The sequence below is a fragment of the Corvus hawaiiensis genome, chromosome 5, assembly GCF_020740725.1.
Source record: "Corvus hawaiiensis isolate bCorHaw1 chromosome 5, bCorHaw1.pri.cur, whole genome shotgun sequence".
In the NCBI taxonomy this organism is placed as follows: Eukaryota; Metazoa; Chordata; class Aves; order Passeriformes; family Corvidae; genus Corvus; species Corvus hawaiiensis.
In genome coordinates this window covers 32,403,825-32,416,006 of record NC_063217.1, presented here as the reverse complement: position 1 = coordinate 32,416,006, position 12,182 = coordinate 32,403,825, and the positions used below count along the sequence as shown (strand labels likewise).

At 36.0% G+C, this 12,182-nt stretch overlaps 1 protein-coding gene across 10 annotated transcripts in view; it reads right to left on the bottom strand.

The window, feature by feature from the left end:
* The window catches only part of FAT1 (FAT atypical cadherin 1), a 108,402-nt gene that overhangs the window by 39,333 nt on the left and 56,887 nt on the right, over positions 1-12,182 (bottom strand). For 7 of the 10 annotated variants that reach the window (XR_007203535.1, XR_007203534.1, XM_048303122.1 and 4 more), the window contains exons 5-8: positions 9,349-9,678; positions 8,624-8,834; positions 6,383-6,451; positions 4,303-4,442 (exon numbers count right to left, since the gene is read on the bottom strand). Coding sequence is in view for 8 of the 10 variants with exons in the window: in XM_048303122.1 (XP_048159079.1) it covers positions 4,303-4,442; positions 6,383-6,451; positions 8,624-8,834; positions 9,349-9,678 (750 nt within the window). In the remaining 2 variants the exon portion in view is untranslated. Of the gene's footprint in view, positions 1-4,302; positions 4,443-6,382; positions 6,452-8,623; positions 8,835-9,348; positions 9,679-12,182 lie in introns of those variants that run through there. The other 3 variants (XM_048303126.1, XM_048303130.1, XM_048303128.1) reach the window with 2 other exon arrangements.

The following is a 12,182-nucleotide window of genomic DNA, read 5'->3' as shown; positions in this document are numbered from 1 at the left end:
CTCTTTCCAATGTAAACTATTAAATAAATTTACTAAGGAAACCCTACTCTCAAGTCAGAATTCTAACTGAGGGTGACAGGTGCTAGATGTGCAATTACCTTTTAAACGTAAGAGGACCAAATTGTCATGTAAACTGTTAAGACCTTGAAGTTAAACTGAAAGCACTTGAATTAATAATTGTGAGTGCAGTTTTAAAGGCCCACACAGAAAAATACGGTTTAGTGTGTCTGAGAACAAAACACATGAAGAACTTGTGTAATTCCAACATAACATAGCATAAAATAAGCTACTGAACATCTCTCAATGAAATTATAAGATTCAATTAAAATGAAATATACTGATGTTATCTCTTAAGAAAGAGTTGCACATTAAAGAGTCACAACATAGAAAAGCTTGACATTAACAGACCATAATGTGATCTTTGAAACAAAATGTTCTGGAACTAAAGAAACTTCAGTCATTTTGCAAAGATATGGAAGGGCTGTCTTGCACAGCTGCTTTCTGCCCACAGATCCCACTGAGAGCAATGCACACTGGTTATACAGAGAACAAAGCAGCCCAGGATTATTTTGAGGAAGGACTTCAAATGTATTAATAATCTGGCAGGTGAAACCTAATTTTGCATAGGGATGCACTGATTGCTACTAAGTTATAGAGGAAATATGTGCCATTGACAAAACATACTCAATGTGCAATATTTAAACATAATGTTCCTTCAGATTCTTTAATATAATCTTTCACTTACGGATTCTATGTGGAGTTTAAAGTCTACTCCTCTCCCATAATTACATTAGTGACATTGACATGTTTATAATAATTTTCATAAATAAAAAGTTGTATTATCCAGATATAATCTAAGTTCCTTCCAGTTCTAAATGTCTCCGTAGAGCAGTGTAATTGCAAGCAAAAATCATATTTAGTATGCATTAGAAGATTATTCGATACTTCATTCCCAAAGTATCATATCCATATAAATTTTGCATAAAGCAAGATTAAATATTCTGCAATAGCAAAGAATTGGTAAAATGCTGCAATTAGCTGTAAACCATCTGAGGTATTACTTTCAATGTAAAAAATTGATAGACATAGCAATGACTTCAAGTGGCTACAGCTAGAAACAGGACCTTTACTTTTTGTTTTCCCCCCAAAATCAATTCAATAATTCATTTATTGCTACTTACAGTCTGTGAATAACCTTTTCTGTTTCAGTACATAGGTACCCTGACTTTTGGCTTTCAGTTATTTAGTTTATTTTATTTTTAATCATAATCCTTTGAAGTGTGACACTAGTCATTTCTAACATAATGTCAAATACCATTACTGTAGGAATTTGTTTGTCCTTGCTTTGCCTCATGCATTTGGTATTTAGATGCATGCAAAATTCTAATAGCCTCCACGCCTACTATTGCTTTATTTTTCAAAAAAGCTATTTAACTGAAGTCCTGAAAGAGTCAAATGCCCTACAGATGTTAATGGCCCAAGGCCAGCAAATGCCTTCCAGTTTAAAGTCAGATTCAATACACTGCTTTTACACAATAAGATTTTCATTTCTTGTGCCCCTCCCCTATTTCTTGCAAATGTCATTTCCTTTTTCAAATTAAATGTAAAATGACTTACTCTGCTGTTAATCAAGGTCTGTTAAATTGTTTACTGTATATCCAGGGTTTATAGCAATTACTTTCTAAGCTAAAAGCTCTGTATGGCCTATTGTTGTTCCTCATGCATGCATTCAGAATTCAGAATCTCTTTTGCATGTCACTCCATTTTAACTGTCTATCAGCTCTTAGAAGAATCCAATGCCACATGAACATTTAAAGTTTTATCAGTATTTCAGCAATGAGCAACGGAATTTACACACTGGCAGCCATAAATCACACCTTCAGTTTTGATTTTGTATCAACATTTTTAACCCCCTAAATTAAGCTTGATTTGAAATGCATCTTCTGAGTGATAGTCCTGAGGGTTATCTTAACAGGTGAGTCCATTTGGGTGGGCCAGGAGTTATGGGGGAGATAAGAGAATCAACTAAAATCAGGATCATGCACCAACAGTTGCAGAATTTGAGCTAATCCACACTCCTCAATCATTGCACCATATTAACATGAGACTCCAACAGCAACAGCATAACCTGTGCTTATCCCACAAGCAGGGCGAAAGGAAGACGACGCAAAGGAAGTCTTTGTGCTTGTTTGTAACAGAAACCACAATCTCTGATCCTGCCAAGCCTAACAGAGAGGAAGACAAAGATATGAAAAACAATCACAGAAAAAGCGATCACAGAAATGACAAATTTGAGATGACTACTCCAATTCTTCTGGAGAAGAGCGCTGTGGTAAATGTTTATAATGTTCACTTAGCTTTACAAAATGCTAAAATAACAAGTTCATTTAAAGAACTTGAACAAAAGGTACACTGTGCACTTCCAAGAAGAACTAAATGAATCACATGACTGAGAGGAAGAGAAGTGGTGAGGGTTAAAGTAATTTTTTGACCTTCCAATTCTTGGTTGTTCTAAAAGACAAAGCAGATTATGGTTCAACTGTGACAGCTCAGGATGTCTACATAGATTCAGCTATGCAAGCAGCAGCACTGGATAGGCTATCTGCACTCACCAAGGCCCCATATTAAGTCCCTGGGCTGCCCCAAAACATACTGTATGATGGCATTTTTGACTGCATTTTTGGAAGGGGGGGGAAATGTGTATGGAAAAGCCTCTTGCTATCTTTTTGACTTTTAGCTGAATTTGTGTTTCTTCTATTTTTTGTCCTGCCTTCTATCCAGCATTCTGTAATCAGTAGATCTGCTCAATATTTTTACTACAAGTAGGCAAATTTAATAAATTTACAGCAGGATTCTCCAAACATCTTATGGTGGTTATCAGCACCAGAGGCAATGGAACCACAACTATGATTGCAGCAAGTTCCTGCTAGGAAACACGTTGCTGTCTCTGAAGATTCATGGTCTAGAAAAATCACTCACAATTGTCACCACTAAAGGAAAAGGCGTTTTTCAAAGGAAACTGCTAAATCTGGTTACCTTCTACTATCAAATTTACTCTATTTGACCTATCAAGCCTCCAGACATGCAGTCAGCTCAATAAAGATTCTGTTTAAAATCCTGAACATTGACAAGAAACATCTTTTCCTCTGGCCAAAAGCAGAAGACAACATATAAGACATTAGAAAAGATAACAGAAAAACATATGTGCTGCACAGAAGCTGAACAAGAAGAAATTGCATTTGTAACGCAGATCTCTATGTACAGAAAAGACAGCAGCAATCCACTTATTGCTCTTTGAGTGCCTGAGGGGTAGGTCAATGATAGGGATAGGTAACACAGACACATCACTGTCCAAGTCCAACAGTGTTTAATCGGTAAACAAAGCCTTTCCTTCCTATCTGAAAGAACAGAGAAGCTCCTCTATGATCATGGCTCTGTTCACACCAAGCTCAGAAAAACTGTACTCTTAAACATATTTAGGTTCTGGGCTGGGGAAAGAAACTAGATGGGGAAAATAGGCAGGATATACATCATAAACTACTTTACTATGAATTATTTCCAGTACTGCCACAAAAGGCTTCTGCACCTTCAAGTGAACTTATTAGTCCAGCTGCAAAGAACTGCCACCATCACAGAGCCTTAGTAAAAAGGTAATTTTAAAACATTGATTTGTCTGAGGTTGCTGGTTTTTGGAGATTGTTTAGCAATCTCTACTTCCACCAAAGCTAAAATAAGGTATTTGGGATGATACAAAGAGATGTTATAATCTAAATCTTGTTTCTATACGTATATTATGCAGAAGAAGCAGCTCAGTTTCATAAAACATTACTTGGACATTGTACAACTAGTCATCCACAGATCTTGCAGGGGAAGGGGAACAACAAAATTTTACAATGGTTGTCTTTAAACCTCAAGTACAGCAATCAATTTATTTAGTGACTTTGGGGGAACTGGGTAAAGAGGAGTAATTCAGGTAAGTAGCACTAATCCTTTTCTTGTGAGAAAATCATGCATGCCAGGGCTTAGCTTCTGTTTTCATTTATTTAGCTGTACGAACACGATATAACTTAAAAGCTGTTGGTCCAGACTACAGTATAGTAATACACAACCTTCCACCTAAACCACCAAACAATATGGCTCGGTGAATAACAGAACTTACTTCTATTTTAGACAAACTCCCTAATTTAAATAAACCATGTTCATTGTCTAGGATGAAAAAAATGGTAAGAAGAAAATACCACACCTTCCCTACCCTCCAGCTACACACACTTTTTATAAGTGCTTCATCAGAAAGTTCATTACCTGAGTGCTGATAGATCTGGTTCCATCTGTTGCTTCTACTGTCAAGTTGTAATTTGATTTCTGTTCTGCATCAAGAGGTCTTGCAACAATGATAGTTCCTGTGCCCTTGTCCACATCAAATCGACTGTCATAGTTGCCACCTTGTTCAGGGAATTGTGAGAGGGAAAAGTTAATAAAATGCATCATTGCTTCATTGTTTTCATGTATGATCATGTTCTGTCTTCCGATGCTTAATGAAGGTGGAACTATATATACACATACTTATACATACATTTAGTTTAAACACTTTGGGTTTTTTTCCTGGTAACATGATATGCTGCTAATAGATATTTAAAACTGAGTAGTTTTGGACAAAGCTGATTTGTCTGGCTCATGGAAAGTCAGCAGGTAAATTCTTATTAGCATGATTCTCTACTTAAAAAAAAAAAAATCCACGGAATTTAATTATTCCATATAGCAGGAAATTGAGAATTACTGGGCCAGATGCAATAGTTCATTTTGGGCAGATTGTCAGCTAATAAGTGAAAAACATACTTTTTATCAAAATAAATTAAAATCCCAAATCAGACATATAGTCAAATTTTTGTCTTTTGGAGCAGAGTACATATTATTATATTCATATATGACTATAGATAAGGCCGAAAAAGCTGCAGTACCTCCAAAGGATTCTCATCTTAATGTTGAGTATCTAAAGAATTCACTATCTCACTCCTACTGAGATAGGCAGGATTCAGAATAGTGCTAGAGGTTTAAATGCCCAATGTTTAAATATGGCCAAGTTCCTTTTCTGAAGCAAATTATCTTAATTTCCCTTGTGAAACTTTCATATTACTCTTTGAAATATAGTTAAATAACTGTGTAGATCAATAGCTACACTCAGTCGCTTAAACATTTAATTGATCATCATCCTGTCACCTGGAGCAGACTGTCCTGAGAATACAATGTCCATTAAGTCCAAATACTATTAGTGATGATAAATACTGCCATTTAACTACAATTGCTTTAGACCTCTCAATAAACTGCCTGAAATGGAAGAATCAATTTTTATTTTGGTCAAGCCAGTGCTAGATATGGCAAACCAATTTCTCCTAATTATGGGCATGTGTTTTTCTAATTATATTTCACAAGAATAGGAGATAGCATTCAGATATCATCTGAGTGCTTTTTCTTTTCTTTAACAAGATTATACATGCTAAGCTTTGCAAATCACTAAATGCCTTTTATGAAAAGCCAAGGTTAGAAGTGAGAGGGTGAAATTCCAAAGGTTGCAAATTTGAACTCAGTCCAAGAAAAAAACAGTAAATACTGAAATGGGCCCCCATTCACATGTAAAAAGGATTTCACCTTTAGAAGGTTCCACTGCATGACAAACATATCATTTTAGGAAAGATGAGCTGGATTCTGCTTCACTGGATTTGAGATATTTGATAATGACCAACATCACGTAATTTTTCTAGTTCAATCGAAAGTCAACTCCTCTTACTAGCCCAGCAGCAGTTTCTGAATCACTCAAATGGATAGAAACTGGACAGCATGAAAGGCAGCAGCTTTTTTCTTTTCTTAACAGATGTACATGAATTTTTTTAATGGGCTTTGTGCAGTATGTCAGTTTTAGAAGATGAATCTAGTTTTGCCATTTTCTCAGATGGCTCAATGAAGTCCTCTACATTTTAAGGGAAGAGTAAAGTGAATGGGTATGAATTGGCACAATCAGTTTTCCTGACACAAGGACAAGCTCCCTAACCAAAATTTTTCCCTTCCTTATCAAGAATGGGCCTTGCCTATGTTTGTAGTAATAGTTATATCTGGTGATCCGCTGAAGCAGAACTCAACCCAAACTTCTGCATCGAGTACACTGAAAGTGTAACAGCAACAGTTTTGGCCAAAGCCAAAACTGGATGCTCAGAATTTATGCTGTATAAATGTAATGATGACAAAACAAAACAAAAACGAACCTGTCACAAATGCAACCGTGAGCACTTTGATTTCCGAAGGGTTAATAAAATAAATAGTTTATAAATGTACGCTTTCATTTCAGATCTCATAATCTGGTAATAAATTATGTGATCTCAGCAGATACCTTCTGCTGTACAGTTCAGGTCACAAGCCATCTGTAAGATGTAAAATACTTCACTAGCAAGCTTGTCTCCTGGCTCAGCCAAAAAGAAAGAAAGCATGGAAAGCAAGCACAGAACACAAAGGAAAGCTGTCAATCAAATTCATTCATGCTATTAGAAACAGTAAAAGAGGGTAGTAAAGTGACCACCTGTAAGAGTAGCCCATACTTCACAACATGATCACATATCAAACTTCCTAAAACACTTTAACTAAGAAAACTGTCCAAATAAAATGTTTATTTTACAATGCTTGGACTAGTTATGCTCTTTCCCCACGGAGTTTTCTGTATATGTCTTTCTAAAGAGGGCAGGAAAAGATCATTCATTTTCTGCATTAGGCATACAATAAAAATATGTAAATGACCAAACTGCTCCACACTTAGACGGAGCAGATCGAAATAATACTATCAGCCAGAATTCTATTCAGATGTACACACTGTTCAGAGTGCATAGCAGTTGGAGCACACTAAGAACTATAGAAAAGTACGTCCTCAATCTAATTAACAAATTTTGCTAATAAAAGGCCTCAGAAAACATCTCTACTGTACTGTGTTCAAACTCCCAAAACATCTGAGGCCTCTTCTATCTACTCTCTTTCATCTCCATGAACTGCTCATGTTGTTCTGGCCATGTCACTCTTAACCTTTCCTTTAATGGATTCATTTCAGTCTATAGATATTTATGTTTGCTGTTGACAAATTACGATAAACCTAATTTGAATTGGAGTACATGATACCTTCTAATTTTTCCTACTCACTTATGTTTATACTTTCTGCTTTTTTACTCCCATATCTGTGTGTTCAGGTCTGTTTGGGAGATCAGTGAAAGAGCAGCCTTGGTTCCAAAATACCTCTAATGCAGAACTTTGCTCCTATGAGAATGCAAGAAAGCATCCCCAACTTTTTAGTTCCTCCACACTGTTGTACAGATTTGTAACCCCTAGATTTGTCTAAACACCAAAACTTTTTATTAAACTATAATCTATTTGGACAGGAACACTTTTTTCAAGAATACTTTAGAAAGAACCACTTAAAAATTTTTTTGTAAGTATTAATGCATTAGCAATGATTATCAATATCATCACAGGTTGCTCATGCATGAAGCATGATTTTAGGGAAGAATTGTATCTGTTTGCATGTGCCTGAAAATTTTTTGAAAACACCCTCAAAGTATTTGGCATTTATATATATTCCTGCTACATGTGTCAGTTTCATAAACTTTATTTTTAACTGTTGCTGTTCTCAGCATGGCTCAGGAAATACACACCAGCAAACCAGATGCTTAAAATACTTAAATTATTGAGAAATCATTTAAAATATGCTCTTCCCAGCAACTTAACACCATAATAATGACTAAAGTTTTCAGTAGTAACCAAGATGAAAAAGATCCTTCTCTCTCGTGAATGTAGTAGAAAAATCACAGTCTGATAGACTGACAGAAAGATTTTGCTTAAGACTAGAAGCAGTTCACTACAAGGCACATCTCCTGAAACAAAGCTATGCCATTCTCCTTGATTCTAACACACTTAACACACAACAGAACTTGGTTTTACTATCAGCTATGCAGTGAACACTCTGTGTATTACTGGTGCTCACAAGTCTAGCGGCTAAGTCTAAACTTCAAAAATGTACTATTAATTTTGTTACCATGACATCAACATATAATCATATTACTGGTTAGAAATCCCCTTTCAGTGGTATAGGCTAAGATATGATTTAGTAGAAAGAATATGTACAGGAAGAAGATTGCTGGTGTTAGGAACATTGCAAGCTTTCCTTTTAGTACTGAATCAGAGGACAGCAAACTGAGAAGCAGCCCAGAGAAGAAGAAATCCGTGTGAATGGTACAATCTCTCTTTGTGTGTACTATCTTGATCTGCAGAAAACTAGAATTTTATTTCCTTTCCTATCATACAGTCTAGGAGATTGACTTCATTAGTTTTAACTTCAGTGACACAATACTCACAAGCCATTTTTAAAACTGCAACACAGCAGATATTTTGCAACTTAATTTTAATCTTTGATACAGAAAAGCATTGATAAAAATTAAATAATTTTGACTTATAAAGTCCGCATCTGCATTTAAAGAATTCAAAAGCTTGCATTATTTGGAAGTGTGATTAAAACCAAGCTGCAGTGAGCCCTACAGTATCTCAGACTCCATGCATTTGTTTCTAATAATAAAGGCCCTTAAGGCATCCTTACCCGTTATGTCAAACCAAAGTGGTGTTCCAAGAGGTTCAACAGCTATTACACCAATCATGTGAGCAACCGGGTCACTTTCCATCACCGTAAAAGAAAAAAATGATTCCTCAAAATAAATAGGCTCTGTGGGTGGGACGGGCTTTGGAATCCATTCTATGTAAAGCCGTGTAGTTGAAGATTTTTGTGGACGACCATTATCTACAGCTTTAATCTGTGAAACAGACACATCTTTTAGGCTACAGGATTACATAAATCATTATGTCACATAAATAGAAAGCAGTAATAAGCTCCAAGCATGTTTGCTCGTGTGAGATATTTCCAGAAAGGTTAAGTGTCTCTCAAAGTGCCACTTGCCCTTCATTATCTGGGCAGCAAATGGAGAAAAAGTATGCAGCACCTGATAGCAGCACAAACTGTTATGTTACCATAAATTCACTTTTATTTTGCTTTCTTCCCAAAGGTGAGTCAAACTGATTGTTTATGTTCCCTCATGACATACATTATCTGTCAAGTTCTGAAAAAGAACAGACATTCTTGATACACAATACAAACATCTGAAATAATCCTTTAATGAAAACCAAACAAACACACAAAACATTACTTCTGGATTTGTTGAAGCTTTCTTCCTTCAGATACTGCAGTCACTCACCTGCCAGCTACTGAATAAGAAATGAACAGTTAAAAGAACACTTTACATATTCATGATATACAAGATTTTCACTCACTGAAAGGATATCGTAGTCCCTTGCTGCAGAAAATTTCTTTGATGAAACCACTCCAGTTTTTGGTTCAATAAAGAATTTGCCATGTTCATCACCATCTTCAATGCTGTAGGAGATCTCTGCATTGGGGCCTTCATCTTTATCTGCAGCAATAACTCGATAGATTGGCTCTCTCCTAGCAGTTCTCTCTCGCTCTGGCTTACCACGCTCTGGAAGCCGAATTTTGTAGAATTTTTGCAAGAATTGAGGCTTGTTATCATTCTCATCTAAGACCTTCACAATCACCCATGCAACTGTTGATTTTGCAGGAGTACCGTTGTCTGTTACTGTTACCTGTTTTTATTAAAAAGGGTAAAGTTAGTGCTCAAACAGGGTCCTTCCAACAATGCTCCTCCCTAAATGACATTTTCCTACAACTGCCTAAACAACTGCAATGTTATCCCCTAGCTTCAGTTAAAGCAGTTGCCTAAAGCTATTAGGTGAGTATTCACAAAAGGCACTACAAAAGTATATTCAGCTATTATCTTAATATTTTGACTTATGAAATGCAACATGAAATGCAAATATTCATGCTCATCTCTAACAGATGGTATGATTTCCACATATATGAATATCTGTTCCCTTTAGTACTTGTAAAGGAACACCTCCACATACCTTTCAGTTCACAAAAAAACCCCCAACCAAACCCAATGAGAAAACCAAAGCATATCCCAAATGAGGAAATTACAAAGGGTATGGGATAACATGGCCATTAACATAAAATTAGCATTGCCCTGAACCAAGCAAAAAACAAAGGCAAATTTGAGAAAAATCTATTTGATTTGAATGCAACATCAGTTTTGAAGGCATTACTGACATAACAAAGAGAGTACTATGACATGAGAGAATAACATGAAGCTAAGCTATAATAACTGCACAAGAAAGTGCCAGCTGGCACTCAGAAAATACTTAGAAATTGGGAATAAAAAACATGGGGCATATTAGTTAATATTATGCAAGCAGAAGTGCAATCAAAGATCAAATTTAATAGCAAAAAGTAATAAACCCACCAACCCATCTGGTCAACATTTCAATGCTCATTTAATTAGCCAGATGCTCAGCACTTGGGTCATAATACTGTCCACCATTCTGTGCATTTCTGGGTTTCTTTCCCACCTATTATCACAGTTGTAAACATAAAACTAATGCATGGGAAAACTGCTACTTTAGGCCGGGCTGTCAGTATCGCTCTGTAGTTAAAGAGTTCCTCTGTCAGATACTTCACAGACTTTTAGTTAAAACTTTAACAACCTATTTATATTTTGTAATTTATAATTGTAATTTATAATTCTTCATTCTTTGTTCAAAAGAACAAAGAATGAAGAATTATAAATTACACCAGCAGGCAATAAACAATGTTACAACCTAAAGAGCAATGAGCTTAAACTGCTATTTTATACAGAATGATGAAAGCAGGAAGATTTATGTACCCTGACGTGACATTGTAATCCTAAAAATAAACTTTCTGAGTTCTGTACATGTTAGCTTAAGGTTATAAACTTAAGCTTAAATTAGCATGACTGCTAGCAGACAACTGCCCATAACATTACACCATGAGTGTGACCTCTGGCATAAGTTTTGGCCCAGAAAAAGTAGCACACACACAGACACACACGTTGCTTAGCTGCAGCCTGAGAATTCACACAACTTAGACACAATTTTCAACAGGCAACTTGGATGTGGACACCCTGTTCCAGGGATAACGCGTAAGCAATCAAAGCCATATGAGCCATGTGGCTTCAGGATCAGAAAACAATCCACAGCTCATTTTATACGCTGTATAAATCTCATACAAAACCCAGTATAATATATAGAGAAGTAAAAGTAATGATATGCTAATTTTACAACCAGTATACATAGCAGTGGTCAAGAAATAAGACACAATGGACATGAAGTGCTTTGGAAAACTGAGACAACCAGATTTGATGAGGCAATTTGAAAAGAGAATTATATAATTACTTTAAAATTTACAGGAATACTATGTCGAGTACTAAATCAGATTTACCATTTAATTAATTTTGTTACTATTACTTCTAGAAACACACTGTAGAAATTCTGCCCCATTGCTGCTTAGCTACAAAGTGTTCTTTTCAAAGCTGATACAGAAATGAAAATAACGATTAAAAAATTGGTCCAACAGCTGCATGAATCCAGCTTGCAATGTACCAAAGGGATACAAAAGGCTCAGAAAGACTGCACATATACTGCAATTATGCAAAAGGATAGTTTGTGCTATCAGGGAATAACTACATTCATCTCCAAGTCTCTGCAGTCATTGCCTTCCTATTGGAACACCTTTCTAAGGATTTCACAAGTTCTGAGTAAGTCTAGAGTTGTTTCTCTGTCTTTAACATTAATTTGGCCAACTCCCATTGCGGTCTTTTATCTATCACCCATGACAAGAGGCACAATAAACATTCCAAATAAATCTTAGGACATAAGGATCGCTGTGAATATTAAATCTTCACTACAGGTGAAGAACCATGCCTTTACACTACTTGACAACATTGTGAAACTGGATGACTCCAAGTTCTCTGTGTGTTTTCCTTTCATGCGGTTTGACAGAGAATGCGAAAAGCTCTTAAATAAACTCCAGTCAATTAAATGTAGCTAAATAAAAGCATTATGCCACAAGTTCCATGCTCTAGGACTCCGGCTCTATAACGCATGTCTTGCAACTGATATGACTGGTAAACACATTATGCAGAAAATAGGGCTACTCACATACCACCCTTTTGTATTCTCCATATTATAAAAACATTCTGCACTTCTTCTTGAGAAGCCTATATTCAGCAAAA